The sequence below is a fragment of the Diceros bicornis genome, chromosome 14 (assembly GCF_020826845.1).
Source record: "Diceros bicornis minor isolate mBicDic1 chromosome 14, mDicBic1.mat.cur, whole genome shotgun sequence".
NCBI lineage: Eukaryota > Metazoa > Chordata > Mammalia > Perissodactyla > Rhinocerotidae > Diceros > Diceros bicornis.
The window spans coordinates 27,549,033-27,569,201 of record NC_080753.1 but is presented as its reverse complement, the minus strand read 5'-3'; the positions used below and the strand labels follow the sequence as shown (position 1 = coordinate 27,569,201).

Below are 20,169 nucleotides of genomic sequence, written 5' to 3'. Positions count from 1 at the left end.
CCTGATTTACTGGCCACTGTCACCATAAGTCTGCCTGGTCATTACAGTGACTCTTGCTGCCCACTTGCTCTGCCAGGCCTCACTAGCCCTGCCTGCCTCTTGAGGATGGATTAACTCCTTGCTCCTGTGGGACTGCCACAGGACCACTTCAAGTCAAGTCGCCCTTTGCTGCACGGGCTGCATTTTTTTCTGCCATAATTACAGGCAGTGGCACTGACTGGAGGGCAAGACAGTGTGTTTGGTGGGGGTGGTAGACAGGTGGTGCAATGTGTGCCTCTCGGCCCCAGCAATGCCCAAGCCTTGAACATGGCTCCCAGCATAGTTTTGGCTTGGAAACTGCTTCTCGCTGTCTCCTTATTCCCCACTTAAGCTGGGGGCTCACCTTCACAGGCCCCCTTCTCCCTTCCTTCTGAATTCTAAGCCAAGAGCTTTCCCTTGAACATCTCTTCTTCCTTGATTCCTGATTGCTGCCCCCACCACCCCCCAGCTGCAGGCAGACCATGACATTTACTCAGCAGACAGGAGCAGCCTGGATGTTCTTTATTGCCTTTTCCTTGGGTTAAGGGAGGAGCCAGCACAAAGTCCTTCTGGAGACTCAGGCCTCATAGCAGGACCAGGAGGCAAGAGGGGCTGGGCCGACAGGAAGTCCTGCTCCAGTGCCTGGGTCGGGGAGGAATGCCCCTGTATCTTGGTTCTTTTGTCTTGAAGGGCCTGCTTGGTCGTGATCAGGGGGCTGAGGGGAAGTGTGTGCTGACTGGAGAAATCCCAGGCTCACATGGTCCAGTAGGCGTAGGCGAGGGTCAGGAGGATGAAGATGGCCACAGAGAGCAACATGTTTTGCCGGTTCTCCTGCCGAAGCAACTTCAACTCCTTCTCTGGGAGGATGCAGGGTGGTAGACAGGTAGTTTGGGCCCATCTGCCTCTGCCTCTCCCACAAATGGGTACACACACTGCTGAGGACAGAGGTGTTCCTTCCCAGCCACTTCCTTATCTGTAAAAATGACTCTGTCCTCCTGCCCAGATCCTTACAACCTTTTGGCCACAGATCCTGGCCCCCAAAAGTCCCAACACTCAATGCTGCTCTCTATTCAAATGCAGTTGGAGTTGAGGATGGAATGTGTGAGGGGGTCACCAAAAAGGACACACCTGAAAGCCAAGCCAGGTGGTGGTGTGGTGTCACCAGGTGAGTCCTCTGACCTGTCACTGGTCATCCTCCCAGGGTGTCTCATCTGGCCTGCTAGAAGCTCTGAGGGCAGCTTGGGACCACCTTGGGCCTGACACTGGAGTAGGTACAGGGTGGGGCCATACCACCAGTGCTTCCAGTCCTGCCCGCTGCTGGATGCCCAGCTAAGTAGGAACTAGGGTTACTAAGAGGAGGCAGTTTGTGCCTATGAGGTAGTCGGGCTTGCCTCTAGAGGAAGCCAGTCCTGCTATTCTGCAGCCACACTATACCCATCCATCCCCTCGTATGACACACAGGTGGTTGGTGCTCTGTGAAGGCTAAACTGAGTGGCGATTCTGCGATTTTGTGAGAAAATTGCTAGGCTTCAGGGGGGACTGATGTCCCACCCCTCCTAGTGTGGAGTGGGGAAATACCTGCAAACCAGCTCTGGGCAGGCCAGATGGCCCGTGGCCCAGGCTGGTGTGAAGGGGTGTGTGTATGTTTACCTGTTAATTTAAACTGGTCCCTCTAGGAGGTTTTCTGCCATCTAGACTGTTCTGGGAATGATTCGTGGCCAGGTCTGGCCCCTCAGGGGTAGAACAGAACAGACAAGTCTGAAGAGCCTCTGCATATCATTTTCCTCCTAGGCTGGTGGTGGTGGAGGAAGGATGATGGTGGACCCAGCAGCCTCCCTCCAGCTCCAGGCCCTGCCTGGCCTCTACCTGGCTCTGCCCCCAGCGCCCAGAAGGTGGCAGCATTGCTCCATTCACAGTAGTCCTTCACGCACCCTGCACCCAAGTGGGAGGTTCATCCTCCTTCACTCTGGCCCCTACAGCCCCCACTCCCATGGCAGAGTTTTCATGGGAGGGAGTGGAGGTTTGGGAGGAGGGGGCAGGGAGGATAGACCTCCCAAGTCAGGGTGGATGTGGGAGTCTCTTCTGGACCGGGCTACAGGCATACCCTTTCATCCCACAGGGGAAGAACAGACCCACAGGCCTCTCCATCTCCCTTGGAACAAAGGAACAAACCTGCTCTTCTTCCAGGCTGCTGGGCCTACAGTGGGTTCCTGCATCCTCCTGGGGGCTGGATCCCTCCTGAAGAACCTCCCTGATCCCTGTCACCTTGTGGGCTCCCTGGGCATCTGCCCCCTCCTGACCCTGGGACTAGGGAGTGGGGCTGGGAACAGAAGGCCCTTTCTTACCGTAGTTGGCAGCTTTGTTCATCAGGCTGTTCTTCTCCTTCTCCAGAGACCTCCTGTGAGGGGGAAGGAGTTATGGCTCAAGCCCTTTTCCTTCATCCCACCTTAGGGGCAGCTGGCACACCAGAGCAGGTTGGACAAGGGCCCAGGTCTCCAGTGACAGGGGCAGGAAGAGGGGGATGGAAGCTCAGGGCCAGGGCCCCAGGATAGATGAGGGGCCGGAGGAGGTTGGGGGGGCAGGAGCATTACCTGGCCTCTGGGCTCAGCTCCGCCCCCTGGAGCCTAGAGTTCACAGCCTCCAGGTCTCTCCGACAATGCGACAGCTTTTCCTCCAGCCCATCGATCTGAAACATACAGTACATGGGGCAGATAGAGATGGGCAGCAGAGCCTTTCAACTTTCAAAACAGTTGGGATCCTGGGATGGGGAGGAGGGAGCCTTTAGGAGGCTTCTTGGACAGCTCCCCTCCACCCAGCATCATTGTTTTGTTCTCAACCTCTGGGCCCGGCTGGAAACAGCTATGGCTGTTGCTCAGGTTCTCACAGCTGCGCGGACCCTCCAGGCCAAGCACGGGTTGGGGACAGATAGGAGCAGCCCTCAGTCAGCTCTGTCTCCCCAGCACACGCCCCAGTTGGAGCACACAACAGGAGCAACCAGAGCTCTGAACGTGCAGGCGCCTGCCACGCAGGCGTACCATAGAATGAAACGAGATGCTGCAGCGAGGCTCCGCCTTTCCAAAGCACTCCACCCGTGAGGGACGGGTGATTAGACATCTGGGGGCCAAAAAACAGAGGTATTTTTCGCATTGACACACTTCATCTTAAAGTAGTCTAAGTTGTAAAAAAATATACGTTTTCCCATGAGAATCAATAAAAATTACTGAGTGTAAAAAACTGCAGCTCAAAAACACTTCTATTTTTTTTGACTTGGTTCTTGTGCAAAAACATTGCCCATCACCAAGGTAGCTGTAACTTGTGGAGCAGAATAGCTAAGCTCCTGAAAGGCTGGTTGCCAGAGGTATCAGTTTTCCCATTTGTTTTGATTACAGCTTCAGAGATGTGTTCTTGGGGAAATAATTTGAGTTGTGAGAAAATGTTCTGTAAAATACTGGACTGGATCATCCAAGTCTGGGTCCTGGTGTCACACGTTTGGCTTTGAAAGTTCATCTGTCTCTCCATCTGTCTCCACGTGTCTGTCTAATCAGCCATCTCTGGGCCTGCTCTGCTTGCACCGCCACCCTGCTGGCGCTGGCAGGAGCCTAGATTTCAGTGGGTGGGAAGGTTCAGAGGACCCTGTGTCCCTCAGAGCAGCTGACTGAATAGTGCCTTGGTCCCCATAATGCTTGATTTTCCATCTGACTTCACTCATTCTCACCACATCCCTGGGAGGGATGGCAAATATGACCTTTATTTCACGAATGGGAGAACAGGTCCCCCAAATGGAATGACATCTGAGGAGTCAAGAGTGGAGTACCCCTCTCCTTATTGGTCTCAGCCAGTTTTCTGCTCCAATCTCTTCTGGAGTAGCCCCTGCAGAGACGGCAATTAATGATGGCAAGTACGAATCCCAGAGTCCCAGGCAGGTGTTCTGGGGCCAGAGTCAGGAGAATTGCACTTCTCTGGGCCTTTTACCCCTCTCCCTGGCCAGTACCCATCGCGGCCACTTCTGGGTCAGCCACTTTCCCTCATCCCAATGCCTGGGCCAAATGACACACCATCTATCCCCTTCCCTGCAGCCGCAGCCCACTGCCAACTCCAGCTCTGGAAGCAAGGCCCTGTGGGAGGGAGCAACTGCAGAGCCTTGAGTTAACTGTCTGGTTAATTGTGTCATTTCTCTACTAATGGGCACCAGAAGGAGAGCTGTCCTGGCAACAGTCCCAGCCAGGACCTGGGACCTGTACCTGGGGAGGCCAAAGGCTGTCCTGGGACCTGTGCTGTAGGGAAATGAGCGCTGGGGAGCCAGGCTCAGGGAACAGCAACAGCCTGATGCCACCATTAGTGGAGCCGAACTGGGAGGAGCAGGTGCTTCAGGCCCCAATGTGCCCACCCTTCACAACAGCACCCCCAACACACACAGCCCAGCCCCTCAGGACCCTGAGACTCACTGTTTCCACCCCATGGTACAGAAACCACAATCAGGGTACCAAATTCCATGCTGGGTCCCAAACAAAGGCTAATTCTTGAAGCTCTCCCTCCTCCATAAGGCCGCCTCTGCTGCCCTTGGCTGGAGGGGTACTGCCTCCTTCCCCTGGGAAATTAATCAGTCCTTCTCTCATGAGGCTGAGTGCACACTGTGTCATCCCAGCTATGTGTGTCCAAACCTCATCTTCCCAAACTCTGGGAGTCCCTAGGGCAGACATTGTAAACTTGCAGCCCAGGGGTCAAGTCTAGCTCAGACTGGCTCATTCCACTTATGAATGCGACTGCCTGGCCCCTAAGGATGCCTGACTTTGTCACTCCTGTCCTAGAAGGCATGGTGGCCATCAGTCTCTTCTTTGTGGCCACTGCAAGGCCTGGCCAGCTGCAGTCTTTGTGTTTGTAGCCATGGAGGAATGGGTAGGGTCGGGTGTGGGGCCGAGGGGCTGAGAACAGATTTAGGCCTCACGTAGCAACTGGAGTCTGAAACACTCCCCTCGTGCCCACAGAAGCTGGAAGAAGCTAGGAGAAGTAACTATACATGCACATAGATTATGTATTTTGTGGATTACCCAATGCAAGCCTTAGTCCTAGGTTAGATTCCTCCCTGTCACCCCTTGGGCCAGACCCTGGTTTGCATGTCATTCTGGGGAGGAAGCAAGTTGGGGATTTCTATCCCTAAGCACTTCTGGAAGGCTACCAGGTGCCCAAACAAGTGGTAATTGGCCCAGAGCAAGGCCAGGAACTCATGCTAAGCAAAATCTTTAAATTGAGGTTGGCAAACCACAAGTGGCCAAGCCAATCTGCTGTCATGCCCTGGGCAGGGCCTGTGGAGCTGGCAGTCAGAGGTCTTTATCTGAACAAGCCCAATTTATCTGTAGTTCCACTGAATATCCCCACTTTCATTTACCACTTTTTAATGAGGCTTAAACGGACAAACACAAATCAAGGTTTTAGAGACTCGAGTTCTAACCTCCCTCCATGAATATTTATGTCCTGCTGACAGCTCTCTCTGATTCCTTTCTAAACAGCAAGCTCCCCTTCTTTATAACCCAGCTGCTTGATGTGGGCTGAGTGAGGGGAGGCTGAGACTGTCAGGAGGCTCTTCAGTAGGTCACAAACCCATCCTCAGAAGGTGACTCCACTGGCAGTCAGACACCCTGCAGCATTTGCTGAAGCAGAAGCCGGCTCCCAGCAGCTATAATAATGGGTGCAGAGAAGGCAGGGAGGGAGGGTCAGGATGCATCTTTTAGTTGTGACTGGGTCAGGAGTGGTGGCTACAGAGCGGCACTGGCTCAGCAAGATGGGCCCAGAGATGGGGGAGAGGACTCAGAAAGGGGGTCTTAAAGGAAGCCCCTAGTTGGATTTTCAGTCAACTCTCAATGACATGCACGTGGATTATGCACTTTGCAGATTCCCCAGTGCAAATATATAGTCCTTGGTTCGCTTTCTCTCTGCCACTAGGCTAAAAGCAATGGAGGACAAGATAGCCAGGACCAGGAGAGAAGACATAGGAGTTAGGACCAGAATAAGGAGACAAATGTCAGGAAGATTCTGGAAGCATAATGGTCAGAGCTGGGCAAGAAGCTGGGAGCCCAAGTGCCCAGAAGACTGCAATTGTGGTTCCTGAAAAGTGTGGTAGTGAGGAGTGTGGGCTGTAATCAGGTGCTCAGCTTGCCGCTCACTTGCCGATATCTAGGTGACTTCCTTAATTCTGTGCGTCAGTTTATACATGTGTAAAACAAAGATGATAATGTTTCATATTTCAAAGAGTTGTTGTGAGGATGATATGAGGCAATATGTGTAAGGTGTTTAGAACAGTGCCTAACACACACAGTAAGAGTTCAATAAGTGCTATCATTATTATCAGAGAAGGTTTTCACTGGATCTTTGGGGAATAAAAAGAAAATTGAGTTAATTTGTGGCGAGAGTAAGAGAAGGAGATAGAAGTGGGGGTATGCAATGGAGAGAAATCTCCATTGGTCACTGGCTGGCAGTGGTGGGCAGGGGAGCCTCTCTGGCTCAGATATGGTCATCCTCTGAGTCTATGGAGGGATTCGGCAGCGGGGGAGGAAGGAAGCTGCAGGATAGACCATCAGAACAGAAACGCCTCTACAGGCCAGCCCATCCAGCTGGCTCAGGACACAGCGTGCTGGGAACCTCGTGATCCTGCAGGGGATGAAGGTTGGTCCAGAACCAGCACCAAATTATAGAGGCTGGGCCTGGTGGAACCTGAGGATGAGGCCTAGAGCAGTGTCCAAGGGCAGACCGGACTCAGGTGTGGTCTAGGCACCAGTGGGCGTCTGAGGATACCTGGAGCAGCAGGAGCCTCGCAGTTGGAGACTGGATTCACCCACACCATAGCTCAGAGATGCCTGGCATCTAGCTCAGCTGGGAGCAGGAATGCGAGGTTCTAGGACTAAGGCAGAAAGAGGCCCCATCAAAGAGATGGGACCAACTCCAGTGGGAAGAGAAGGTTACACTCTGGAGGCTACGGAGGCTCCCAGGACTTGTGCCCAACAGGCTGGATAGAGGGTCAACTGGCAGAAAGAACGTGGCTGGTCTGAGACTGGCTCAGGTGCTGGGACTCTCCTGGAGCTGTAGGGGGCAGCACTGCTGGTTGTGACTGTCACTGGCAAATGGTTACAGCCAAGGTGGGGACTGAGACAGGGCACTCATTCAGGCACAGTGTGGGGACAGAGACAGGGCACTCATTCAGGCACAGTGTGGGGACAGAGAATGGATGCCCCTGATGTACAACAACATGAGAAGGGTCCCTGCATTACGTTTATATTCACAAGACCAAGTGTCTGTTTTTATACAGGGTAAAAGAACATTGTGTCTAAGTCACTGAGATGACAGTCAGCAGGTGAGCATGGCTACAAAGGGACCCAAGGAAGTCAGAAAGATGGTGGTGTGAGCTCCCTACAAGTTAGCTAACTGTGCCCTCTGGCACCTCACACAGAGCTGAGGACCTGGTAGGTGTTGTGTAAACCCATGGGCAAGCGGTTCTGGGGACCGAGAAGTAGGGGGTGAGCATGCAGGATGTCCTGGTGGGAAAGTCTGTTCTTGACCCCAAGACCAGCAGTGGCTAAAACCTGCCCGTGGGGACTGCTGGTCTGAGCCTAGGCAGGGAAGATGCAGAGCATGAGGGAAGAAGGGAGGAGGAAGAGGGAAAAAGAGGTTCAGAAGGTAGGGAGTGCGAAGGAGCGTCCCTCAAGTAGGAGGGAGTTAAAGGTCCCAGGGAGGCTCTGGAGACGGGATCCAGGAAGTCTGTACTTTAACAGGAAAGGCCCAGGAGGGATTCCACCACAGTAAGGATGAAAACTGCTGCCTTTTTATCCAAGCAGACTGGGGAATCGGAGCCTGCTGAGTGGCTTCAAGAGTGGGCCGAGGAGCGGGTTCAGTGACGAGAAGTATAAGACCAAGGATTCTCCACAAAGGTGGGGATGTTTCCTGCAGAAGAATGTGAAGATGTGAAGTCAGCCTGGCAGTCAAGGTTGGCAGAGGCCTAACCCCAGCCAAGCAGGGCCCTCGCTCCTGCTGGCAGGTACCAAGGGAAGAGAGGGCTTCTTCACTTCCAGTCTTCAGGGGCAGAGACTCTTCCAGTGGCCTTCCTCGAGGGCCCCTCCCTCAGATGCAGCTCTGAGTGCTGTGTGCTCCATGGTGCTCCGCTAGCAGATCAGCAGCCCTGAGCCAGCTAAGCAGAATCCCCTCTGCCACCTGACTTGGGGAATAACACCTTATTCTCAGAGCTTTAGGGAAGTCTCCCTGGGGTCCTATACGCCATAAAACTACTGTGTTAAGAGAAACTGTAAAATTCGTCTGAAATCCCCATGAGGCATCTTTTCAGGAGTATGGAGCCTCCTGGAATTGAAGCCCCGAATGAGGCCTCTTTGGGGGCAGGGAACATGAGTGCCAGCTCACATACAGATAACTGCCCAGCACACCGGTCAGGTCAGGCCCCTTGAGGGGCCAGCTCCAGGTCTGGCTGCTGCTGCAGGGGCCTCACCTGCAGCTTTTATTCTGCCATCAAGAACGAGCCACAGGCTGTCGCTCTCCTGCTGAAGGTTCTCCTCTTGAAGGTGGCTGAATGGTGCTACCACAAGCATCCTGACAGCCTGGGAGGTGGCTCTCCACTCACTCCCTAAGGAGCCACTGTCTAGGGCCAAACTTTCTTCTGGGAAAGGGCAGAAGGTACCCACGGGGCTTGGCTCTGGGTCACGCAGGCCTCTCTGCTTTCTGGTTTAGGAAGTTGTTTCCAGTCTTGCTGGCCTTGATCTCAGGAGTTGCTGCCTGACGAGTGATAGAAGTTGCTGGAATGGGTTAATCTCAGGAGTCAGGGAGCAGTCATGGGGCATATCCTCCACCTGCCTGGCTAGGTCCTTGCTGGGCACCAAGACCTAATAAAAAGCATGGTGTTGGGGTATCTGAGTCCAACTCAAATCACAGAGTTTCTTGTGTCTGGATGGGAGAGCGTGAGTCAAAGCAGCCTCCAGAAGCCAAAAGTCCATGCAAAACTAGACCACAACAATCCCAGCAGCAGCCAGCACTTCTGGAGCATGCACTATGCCAGGCACTGCTCTCAGCGCTTCACACCGATTCACTCCCAGAATGCTCACACTAACCCTGTGAGGTGAGAAGTATTCTCAGTACCCAAGTTTTGCAGATGAGGAAACTCGGGCCATGGAGATGAAGTAATTTGTCCAGGGTCACACAGCCAGTACGTAGGGGAGCTTGCCAGTCCAAGTCTGTGCTATTAGCCACCACCCCACATCGAGAAAGCAGAGACCCACCAGCTCTGAGCCACTCTTAGCCCCTGGGTGCAATCTCCACTCCTATACCCTGGGCTGGGCAGTCTGTGGGCAGCTTCATGTATGCTACCAATGTCTCCATCAACTCTGTGGGGAAGGACAGTCTCTGTCTTACAGAGGAGCAAGATCCCTGCCTAAGGTCGTGTAATTCGGAGGTGGCAGAATTGGGGTCTAAATCTGGGGTTTTCTGCTTCAGAGCTTATGCTCTTTCTTTCCAACACTTGAAGCTCTTTTTCCAAAATCCCTCATGAAAACATTCATGACAAAGAAGGGTTCTGTGGAACTAAGTCATTCCACATCCTGGTCGAAGCCCATCTAAGCTTGTTGATCTGGCTTCAACAGATGCTCTGCTCTGAATAATCTTGTACAAGGGCTTTGCTTGGTCTCTGTCGCATAACCGATACTCTCCGTGAGGGAAGAACCTGATTGAAATCTGCTTGCTTGGAGACAGGGAGACAGGAGCCAAGTGTCCATCCTCACATTGAAGGCAATTACCCTCCCACTCCCAGCTTTACAAACATCCCAGGCACCCTCCTCCAAATTGCCTAAACTACCAAAGCACTCTCCAAAATTCACAAAATAGACCCAGTTTCTAGAAGGAAAAAGGTGGGCTAGCTGGGCCTGAGAAGACCTTCTTTCCCCAATGGGTATCAAAGCCTTTTTTTTTTTTTTTAATAATTTTATTTATTTTTCCCCCCAAAGCCCCAGTAGATAGTTGTATGTCTGCACATCCTTCTAGTTGCTGTATGTGGGACGCGGCCTCAGCATGGCCGGAGAAGCAGTGCGTTGGTGCGCGCCCGGGATCCGAACCCAGGCTGCTAGCAGCGCAGCGTGCGCGCTTAACCACTAAGCCACGGGGCCGCACTAAAGCCTTTCTTTTCACTTGCTAATTCACAGCCCAGAGAGTGGTGTCAGCTGTTTCATCTCCAGCCCCAGCAGCCTGGGAACTGGGTTTCTGGAAATCCACTCGTTTTCACATGTCAGGGAAGCCCCAGGACGTTTATTATAACGGGTAAAGAAGCCAGAATGCCTGCCCAGATGGTCTCTGGCAAGAGCGCTGGGGCTTTCCATCTGGGGCCTTCAGGCCACGTAGCCAAGTCACACGGGGGTCATGGGCCCTGGTTTTCCAGATGACCAGCCTCAAACCCCAAAGGGCTGATTACTCTGACACCGCTTAAGGGGTGTTTTTCTGTGGGGGCAGAAAACAAACCTCTGCCCACGGCTCCCCAAATCATCAGGCCCCATGAGAAGCTCCTCTCCCGGGCTGAGCAGACGAAGACAGTAAATCTTCCCAGTTTTTAATCAATGACCAATTTCCAGGAAAAGCAGAGAGTCAAGGGGCTTGTCATTTCTCTGGAGAGTCACCCCTGCCCCAGGTCAGGAACATGAGGGGCCCTGCTGAAGCCCAGGCAGGCTCCGAGACATTCAGAGACGCGCTGGCGCGCTGAGCAGCTCTGTGAGTAGAGCCACGTCCGTCCTCGCCTGAAGCCTTCAGCTGTCCCTGGGCCAGAATGTTGTTTGGGGTTTGTTTTCTCTTCTTTCCTCCAATATATATTTTTTGATAAATTAGCAAAAGCTTCTTCATCACTGAAAGGCTCAAAGCACTTTTCAAGAACTGGCATCCACCCCGCACCTTATGAATTCATTAATTAAGATGCTGGCAAACAGCCACTGCACACACGCTGACATCCAGCCGCGTTAGGTAATGAGGTTTTAGTCTCCTGACCCCCGTCAAGTGGAGCGGAGCCAGACCCAGGCTGCCGAGAGAAATCACCAGCCCAATGGCGACCTGTCGCTTGCGCCTGGCAGCAGGTGAGGCTCATTTATTGGTCAGTGGCCCTTGAACAGTCTCCACACGCTGTGAGCCTTTCCCCAGCCCCTGGCCGGGCGGCTCCCCAGCAAGGTGGCATCCAATCGCCGGCTCCACTGTGGCCACCTAACCTATGACCGGCAAACCACTCAACTGGGCTCAGATGTCAGGGGTGAAGGTTCAAGTGCCTCCTCCAGCCACTCAAGCCAATTCAGTAAATATTTATTGACGATCCACTAAAGCTGCTTCTCTCCCTTGTCTCAGAAAATTGGTAGTTCCCCTCAGCCTTGTGCACAGCCTGTTCCAGAAGTGAGACTGTCTGCATCCACACTCAGCGCTGCTGCCACCCCCTGCTCTCAGGGAGCCGACAGCAGTGGCTGACATTAAACAAATAATCACAAGTGTCCTTTCCTCCGGGTGCTCACCCACCTAGGCCATCTTCTTCCCTCAACCTACCACCTCTCCTTAACCGTCACTCAGCGGGCCCCTTTTGCTGATAAGGATTCCAGTGAATTTTACATGACTCCCATTAACCTTTATTCCTTATAGCAGATACTATTAGATGGCCAACACATCATCAATTCCCAACCCCTCCTCCTTTGCCTGCCTCCACTACAGAGGCTAGAGAAGCTCAACAGATGCTTTCCCAGCCTCACTGCAGCTAGGGGTGGTCATGACCCAGTTCTGGCCAATGAGATATTCCAGAAGTCAGCTGGGAGACTCCTGGGAAAGCTTATACTTTGCTGATAAAAGGGACAAAGAGTGTTGTAGTTCCTTTCTCCTTCTTCCTGACTTAAGGTTGGATATGATCACTGGAGCTGTGGCAGCTATCTTGTGACTAAAAGGAAACAGCTAAGAGAATGCAGCAATACCAGCCCTGACATAGCTGAGCTTTTGAACCAATGCCAGTAGCCACTTACCTCCAAATTTCTTGTTATGGGAAAATAAGTATACTCCTATTTGCTTAGGTCACTGAGGCCAGTTTTCTGTAACCTGTAGCCAAAAGCTTTCCAAACAGATAGATTTTTGTTCTAGGGACCAGATCTAACCAAGGTATCCCCTTTAAGATGTCAGCTAAGACACTGGGCACATCTGTCAACTTAAAACCAACTGGCTTTTGAAACATCTAAAGACAGCGAGTTGAATGGGCCAGCTGTGAAAGAGAAGTGCAATAACCAAGTAACAGCTCCTTACTATCAGAGATTAAAAAACAAACAAGTTTTACATCAGCCAAAATCCTACCAGTTTAGACTGAAATGCAACTTTTCCCTCAGCCAGAATTCTTCTATCAGTTTAGACTGAAATACAATCTTTCCCTCCTCCCACATAACATTAAAATCAGTACCAGAGCTGGTAATTTCTCATCTGAATTGCAATTCTCTCTTGTTATTCAGAATTAACTCTCAGAAGCTAAAACTCATAGCCAGCTTTTTCCAACTCTGAGATCTCACAAGGTGGCAAATGAGTTGGATAAAAAGGCCTTGAGAGAAGGCACGAGTGGAGGAGGCTAGGAGGTGCTTGGTTGTCCTGGGAGGTGACTGCCCGGTACAGCCGGCCTGAGCCAGCCCTCAGGGTGAGTGCCGCCTGCTCAGTAATTGCTTCATTATAACAAGTGAAGGCTGTTTGCAGGTGCCGAGATCACCCACTTGTGGGGGTTTTATTGCACTCGTCAGATTAACAAACATTTTTGATTAAATCACCACTTCACTGGCTCTGAGCACACGACTTTTAATAAGAGGACAGTATCTACAGCTACTGAGCATCAGTGCACATTCAATACTCAGATCCGCTGGGGGCGATGGAGGAACAAGGTGGAGAGACAGCCAGACGTCAAGATTTTTCTAAGGCGCACAGTTACAGATCTCAAATCTTAGAATATCCAAGTAGAGACCAAGACAGCAAATGTAAATGTCTATATTGGTATTGATAGGGTAAAAAAAAAAAATGGGCAAATGTGACCAGTAAAGGCACTAGGAGAGCACATGCCCCACCAAATTCAAAACGCCTTTAAAACCCATGTCAGCCAAACAAGACATCTGTGATCTGTATTTGGACTAGTCAGTGAACATGTAACCCCTGGTGAAGTTCAAGTCTTTCATGTTACGGATGAGGAAACTAAAGTCTAAACAAGAGGGTTGACTTAGCCATGATGGAACTCTGAAAAAAAACTACAAAGGCTACTAATGAGAAAGAGCACTGTTCGTTCATTATCCACCCTGTGCCAGGCATGTGCCACGCATTTCACACATACCATCTCATTCAATCCTCAAAACCACACTGGGAGGTAAGCTGCAATCTGCGGTGGAGACTGCAGGCCACCCACTAAACCACGCTAGCCCCTTCTTCCTCAGTGACAGAGCTGTAGTTGAGCCTGTGGCCTCCTAGCCAATAGCCGCGTTTCCCAGCACCCCCTGGCAGTTAGGTGAGGCCTCACATCTTGGCTCACATCTTTGCCAATGGAAAGTGGGCACTTTGGGCCCAGGACTCTTAAGACAGTTGGTGTGCTTCCTCCATTTTCTCTCTTTCCCTGCCAGTGGACACATCAATGGGGGGTGACCTGGTTTCATTCATGAGGTGACAATAAGGCCCCGAGGATGGCAGAGCCACAAGATGGAAGGAATATGGAAGATAGTCCTGGTACTCTAGACCAAGGGCTGGCAAACGACGGCCTATGGGCCAAATACAGTCTACTGCCTGTTGTTACAAATAAAGTTATATTGGAACACAACCACACCATTAATTTACATACTGTCTATGGCTACTTTTGTGCTAAGATAGCCTACCTGAGTATAGCTGATTCTCCTTATTCGTGGTAGTTATGTTCTATAAAGCTGCTGCCAACAATGAATTAGCAAATACTGAACTGGGTTAGGTTCCTGCGAGCCTCTGGTCACAAAACTTTTATCAACTGATCGATACAAAACCTTGTTTTTTTTGTGTTTCTGTTTAAAGATACCTTATTTAATATATATTGTTGACTCATTAACCTTGAACTCACAGCCAACAGAATTATAAGTCACCACTGAACAAAGCTTACCTAACACACTTTCTCTGTAAGGCATGTACGGCCTTCCTGTACTTAGGAAAAGGAGATAGTACTTCAGCACTACACTTGAGGGCCACTTTAAACAGCAAAATCACCAACATAAAGCACAAAAATGCAAAAAACATGAGACTAAGTAGACCACAAAAAGGACATGTTTACAGTATAAGAGCTGAAACAAGAAGGCAGAGCATTGCCTCGTTCGACCTTAGCTGGATATGCAGGCGTTGGCTTTGAGTTCGTCCGTGAATTACTACAAAGGCATGGCGATTATCGATTTTGGGGTTACAAATACATGTTAGCAAGTAGGCAAATTCACAAACACAGAATCCATGAATAACGAGGCTCAACTGCAATGTAGTTGCAACACAGACCATACGGCCTACAAAGACTAAAATATTTACTATCAGACCATTTACAGACATCCACCAGTCCCTGCTCTAGCCTGTTAGACAGAAAATATACTTTCTTGTTCTTGAAGCCACTGAATTTTCGGGCTTCTCTGTTATAGCAGCTCATGTGTCCTCATACAGGCTATAAAGTCTCTGCTCTTCTCACTACGTAATGCCATCTCATTTTACCATGTGCATTCTTTTAGAAGGAGATTGACATTTCCATCAACCTTTTTTCCTACCAAGTAGGCCAATATTTCTCAAGGGGTGGTATTAAAACCTCCTGCATCAGCACAGGCGTGTGTAGCTTGTTAAAAGTGTAGATTCTTGTTAAAAATGCACACCCAAGTCCTACTGACTTACTCAGGGTGGGGGAGAATCCAACTCTTCATTTTTAACAAGCCTAGAAATGATTCTATTCTTACTGCATTCTGAAGTTTGAGAACCACTGAACTGGTAGTAAGCTGAAGACGACTGTTACCCTGTATGCTCTAAGGGAACTGTCACACGGAGACAAGGCGCACTAGAAGGCAAATTGCCCATGTTTGATTCCCAGCTCCTCCACCGCTCCAACCTGGGCTCTCCTTGAAACCTCAGTTTCCTCATCTGTAAGAATCTCACAGGCTTGTAGTGAGACTTAACTGAGATGCAAATAAAGCAGCATATAGCAGTTGCACCCTATGCACCAATTTTCTTTCCCTTCCATATGCGGTACATTATTTTTAAGCTCTTTGGGAACATCACCATTCCAGATTTCTCTGCAAATTCCCACAGGTTCCCAAAGTAATTTTCAAGCAAGGAGCTTCAGGACGCCAGAGGAAAAATTTCCCGTCTCAGGGGACATTTAAGCCACTAGTAATATACTAACAGTATGGGCTCCCTCACCTTTGGGGGTCCCCTCATCTACAGGTGTCTACCCCTTGACGGTCCCCCTCACCTCCGAGTACCGCCCCTTTTGGATCTTCTTCATTTACACTTCTCCCCTCAGGGCCTCCTTATTCTCGTGTCCCCTTCACCTCCCAGTCCCTTCCCCTATGGAGGTCCCCTCACTTCCCGCTCCCACCTCTGGCGCCCCCTCGGGCTCTCCAACCTTCGGGTCCCCCACCGTGCCCCTCACCTCCGGGTACCACATCGAGCCCTCTCACGAACCTCGCGTCCCTCTCCCAAACCCGCGTCGCCCTCACTTCCTCCCCTCGGCCCCTCCTCCAATCTGCAGCCCGGCCGACCCATTACCCCGCCACGGGGAGAAGGCAACTAACCATGTGGCCACCCCCCACCTCTCCCCTCACCTCTAGAGCGACACCCAGATTCTCCCGCTTCTTTTTAGTCATGTTACTTGCCGGGATCCCCCAGTCATTATTGGACGCGCCCACTGGTGGCACCACGCATGCGCAAATACTCGTGCTTCTCCCTCATTGGCCATCGAGGGGGCGGGAGGTGGGGGGGGCGGTTACTGATGGTCGCCATCTTGGTGAGGGGCGTGGCTAGCTTAGACCGGCCATGTTTATGAGGGGCAACCTGTAGTTTGAGGCTTCAGCTTAGGGGTGGGGAGAGAATAGCTGGATTGGTCTAGGGGGAACAATGACCCGCCCAAGGGGTGGGGCTGGCCCTTTCCTTACTAATTCAAAGCCACTTTACAACACTGAGAGTCTTTTTTTTTCTTTTTTTTTACCCCATGTTCTGTGCCCTTCGTCCTTTTAGTGACCACCCTGCCCAGTTTGAGGCCAATCCCCACCCCCACATTCAAATTCTGCCCAACCTTCAAGGCCCGTCCTGAAGGACTGTTCCTCCGGGAAGCCCCACCTTTAGCACCTTGGCCCTTTGGGATCTGATAATGACCTTCTGTTGTTATTCCTCCGTTTTCTCTTGTGTTCTTACTCATTTTTCTTGTTTTATTGTAAGAACAGCCTACAAACATCACAGAAAACTTCTAAATGAAAAGCAGAATCTGTTATCAGACCGCTCTTAACGCGGTTCCTGTGTTTGTTTCTGTGTATTCCCTTCCAGGCTTGGTCTCAGACATAGTATCTCATCCTGTTGTAATCCTGTTATACTGTACGTTATAGACCCAGCTCTTCGAAATGTTTTGACTGTGACGCCCTGATAAAAAATATTATTCTGTATCATGGCCCAGTTACCCATATAATGGAAACCAAAGTTTCCTAATACAAACACCTTTAACCCCTTATGATGCACTCTGATATTTTCTATTCTAGTCTATTTCATTAAAAAAAAAAAGTTGGTGGTGGGAGACCTATTAAGTTTATTTCATGACCTGTTAATGGATATTGAACTACAATTTGAAAAACACTGTCATAGACATTTTCCCATGTCTTTGAAGTCATCATTTGTGATGGCTGTATATTCCACCAAGTGAATACATCCCATTCTTGTATTGAGAATTATTTTATTGGACATTTCATCCAAATAATGCTAAAGCAAACCTCTTTGCATACATAGCTCTGTCCTTCTGAATTCTTTCATTAAGATAAATTCATACAAGTGGAACTGTTGGGTCAAAGAGTATGAGACCAGAATCAAAGCTCCTTATTTTCTGACCAGTTATCTCTCCGTTGGAGCCTGTGTTTCTGTGTGTGAATAATAACCCCGACTCAGTATTTGGGGGAAAAAAAATGCTTTCAGATCTGTGTTCTCTTCTTGATAGAGTCATTGAATGATGGAGCTGGAGGGGACCTGAGATATCATCTCGCCTGGCCACCTGACTGAGGCCCACAGAGGGAAAGTGCAGTAAATTCTGTCTCAACAGGAAGCAGGCTGTTGAGCAGTTGTTTAGTGCAGTTCTCAGTTTAACACCCAGCACAGGAAAAAACTTACTCAAGAACATTGTCCATCAACTGTCAACCAACAGCATTTATTGTCAGAACACTCTTCGTAGCATTGGTTCCAATCCCAGAAAAACCAGACTCTGTGCTTCCCAATTATCACAAGGCATGGGCCCAGAGGAGGTGAGAAGAGGAGGAAAAACATTGTGTTCTTTTCAAAGTGGCTCCGTCTGCGTTTGTTTGGCACCGAGAAAAAGCTACGGAGATCTGGATGCGCCTCATGTTGGTCCCTCGTCTCTCTCCCCCATTACCCCCTGAAATGATGGGCGAGCTGTCGTCCTTCTCCTGGAAGAGACTTGGATTTTCCAAACTAAACCTTGTCCCATGGTTCTTATAATGCAACGAATGCTTGAAATGGGGCTGGAATGAGAGCCTACGAGGATTGTAGTGAAAGAAGGGGCTTTCAGAGTGAGACTGACCTGGATTCCAATCCCAGTCACTTAGCAGCAGTGTGATTGGGGCATGATACTTAAGCTCGCTGAGCCTCCCTTTCCATGTCTGTAAAACAAGTTCGTTGGGCCAGGCTTGTAGGGTCATCGTGAGAATTACTAAGTGGTGTGTGCTGTGGCTTGTGAGTGACCAGGAGAGCTCAGCGGACTGATGCACTTGCTGCGAGCTTTTCATTATAGGATTTCACTTAGCAATTGTTGCCATTTGTACTTTTTGTTATTATTTTGATATTGGTTTCTATCAGTTTTGACACTATCGTAAAGTATCTGTAGTTAGGAGTTTTGAGCAAATACTTGCATTATTTCCTGCTACCAAGAGTGCCTAGTTCACTGCAAAAGGCACCCCCAACACTCACAAGCATCTCTCCGTAGAGAGGAGACCCTCTCTCCACCTCTCTACTTGTCCATCCAGCTGAGACCATCATCAAATCATGGGTTTCGTGTGCAGACAGTGGTGACCCCCCGTGGTGTCAGGGAGGCTGAAAGAGCCCCAGGTAAGCCACTGAGGTCCTTTCATACCCCTGGTACATACAAAGACCAGCTTTGATTCCCACAGGAGCTGTTTGCTGAGCCTAATGCAGCTTGGCCTGGCTTCATGCTGGAAATTCTGCCCACACACAGATGGATTACTGTGGGCTGTCTGTCTGTCTGTCTTTGTTCTCCAGTGAGCTGTGGTTCTGGACTGGCTATTTGGGAGTTTTAGAGCTAAGCGTTTAAGGGAAATAGAGCACTGCATTGGCACACGGGAGAACTGGGCTTGTTCCCAGCTAGGCCAGGCTCTCGCTGCATGACCTTGGGCAGGTCAAGCCTCCTCTTTGGTTCTCCATTTCCAAGTCTGTGAAATGGGCACTGGCGGGGGTGGAACTAGACTGCTTAGACACCCTAGAATTCTGTTTATAATGACCTTGTTATTTGTAAAGTGCCCAGATGTAAGGCACCCTCGTTGGCTGTAAGGTAGACATATAAAATAAGAACCAATCATTACCCTCAAGATATCTTCAGTCTAGTTAGAGAGACAGACTGACGACAGGAAATAGTGAATGCCAGACATCATACAATTAAATGCCAGCTGTCTGGTACTTACTGTTGATGCATTAGGAGCTCAGAAAAGAGAGAATGCTGTGGGTATTGGGGGCGGCTCTGTGGAGGCTATGGGTCCTGGAGGATAGACAAGATTGGGTTAGGTGAAGAACAGAGCGAAGGTATCCCAGGTGGGAACCCAGGGGGCTTCCTGTGCCTACAGGGGGCACCCTTTTCAACTTTGTGCAAAAGCACTGCATAGGCTCGCCACAGCCCTGGCTTATCGGTCACGGAGACCCCTGGGTCCATTCTTCTCTCCCTTGTCCCATCCTGGGCTTGCCTGACCTGTGGGACCCAGACCTGGACCCCCACCATTGCCCCGAGGGCACCTCAGAGCAGGAGTGAGGGAGAATGGAATTGTTCACCATCAGAAGCATTTCAGGCAGGAAATGAAGAATTTTGTAGGTGGTTAAAAATACAGTGGAGGCTGATTTATGTTTGAATTTTGTTCCAGGGCAGCAGATTATAGCCCAAGTGCTGAGGCAAAGGCAGCAGTGTCTTTATGTCCCGCTTGGATCAGTTTTATGTCTTCGTGATTTTTATATGTTTCAGCTAAGCCAAGACGAACTTTTTTGTCCCATACTTTGCTGGGGACCTCACGTACCACCCCTTGCACCCAACCGCATTTTACCATAAAAAGAAAACAAAGTAAAATAGATGGAAAAATGTTTCTGCCTGCTGTTTAGTTGGTATCCAGTACTTTTAGCTAAATTAAATCAAATCATAAATAGGTGATGAATCCACAGGAGACCCTGAAGTAGAGGTCACGTGACATTTGGAAACAAAAGTACAGGGATCTAAATATTGCGAATATGCAGGTCACTCCATCCCATAATATCTTCTTGATGAGAAGAAATTTCTATCCGACATTAGTGCCAAGGTAACCTACGTGGCCTTTCCCAGCGTGCTGATATATTTTTACCTTATGGCTACTGGACCGTTGGTAACTGATCATGCTTCCCACTTTTTTGTTCATGAGGAAGCTCAGATCTGATCTTGTTCAGGGATTCTGAGCACAGGTTTCCATGTACTAGCATTTTCCCTGGCTTTATTTTATTTTTCTACCCTTGTTTTCCCTTTGCTCTATCACTTTGTCTATTTTTATCTCACTGTATTATGTGCATTTTGGTAAACTACCTCAAATCCCTTTTTGGAACACAAAGGAGCATAAATAAATCAATAAATGCATCCTGTGTTTGTAAATACGGCACTTTGTTCTTTCTAAAGCAATTTTCACATCCATT

The 20,169-nt window shown here is 49.9% G+C and overlaps 2 protein-coding genes across 3 annotated transcripts in view; one reads left to right on the top strand and one right to left on the bottom strand.

The window, feature by feature from the left end:
• The window catches only part of CMTR1 (cap methyltransferase 1), a 67,842-nt gene extending 64,601 nt beyond the window's left edge, over window positions 1-3,241 (top strand). The window contains exons 25-26 of the transcript XR_009222008.1: window positions 1,099-1,183; window positions 2,138-3,241. The gene's annotated coding sequence lies outside the window, so the exon portion shown is untranslated. The remainder of the gene's footprint in view (window positions 1-1,098; window positions 1,184-2,137) is intronic.
• CCDC167 (coiled-coil domain containing 167) lies at window positions 526-15,917 on the bottom strand. 2 transcript variants are annotated; one of them, XM_058554453.1, is made up of 4 exons: window positions 15,843-15,917; window positions 2,610-2,704; window positions 2,364-2,416; window positions 526-875 (listed from the first exon to the last, which is right to left on the bottom strand). In XM_058554453.1, the coding sequence occupies exons 1-4, from the start codon at window positions 15,882-15,884 to the stop codon at window positions 772-774; spliced, it is 294 nt and encodes a 97-aa protein (XP_058410436.1). In that variant the 5' UTR covers window positions 15,885-15,917; the 3' UTR covers window positions 526-771. The 2 variants fall into 2 exon arrangements, with proteins under 2 accessions (XP_058410436.1, XP_058410437.1); XM_058554454.1 differs by lacking the exon at window positions 15,843-15,917 and adding an exon at window positions 15,671-15,733.
• Between the last annotated feature and the right edge of the window lie 4,252 nt (window positions 15,918-20,169).

What these genes read in the sequence shown, in the direction of transcription:
- CCDC167 (XM_058554453.1), bottom strand. Translation starts at nt 15,884, where the DNA reads ATGACTAAAAAGAAGCGGGAGAATCTGGGTGTCGCTCTAGAG. An exon ending in GAGCTGAGCCCAGAGGCCAG is followed by an intron (nt 2,417 to 2,609) that starts GTAATGCTCCTG and finishes TCCCCCTCACAG; the next exon opens with GAGGTCTCTGGAGAAGGAGA. An exon ending in GAACAAAGCTGCCAACTACG is followed by an intron (nt 876 to 2,363) that starts GTAAGAAAGGGC and finishes GCATCCTCCCAG; the next exon opens with AGAAGGAGTTGAAGTTGCTT.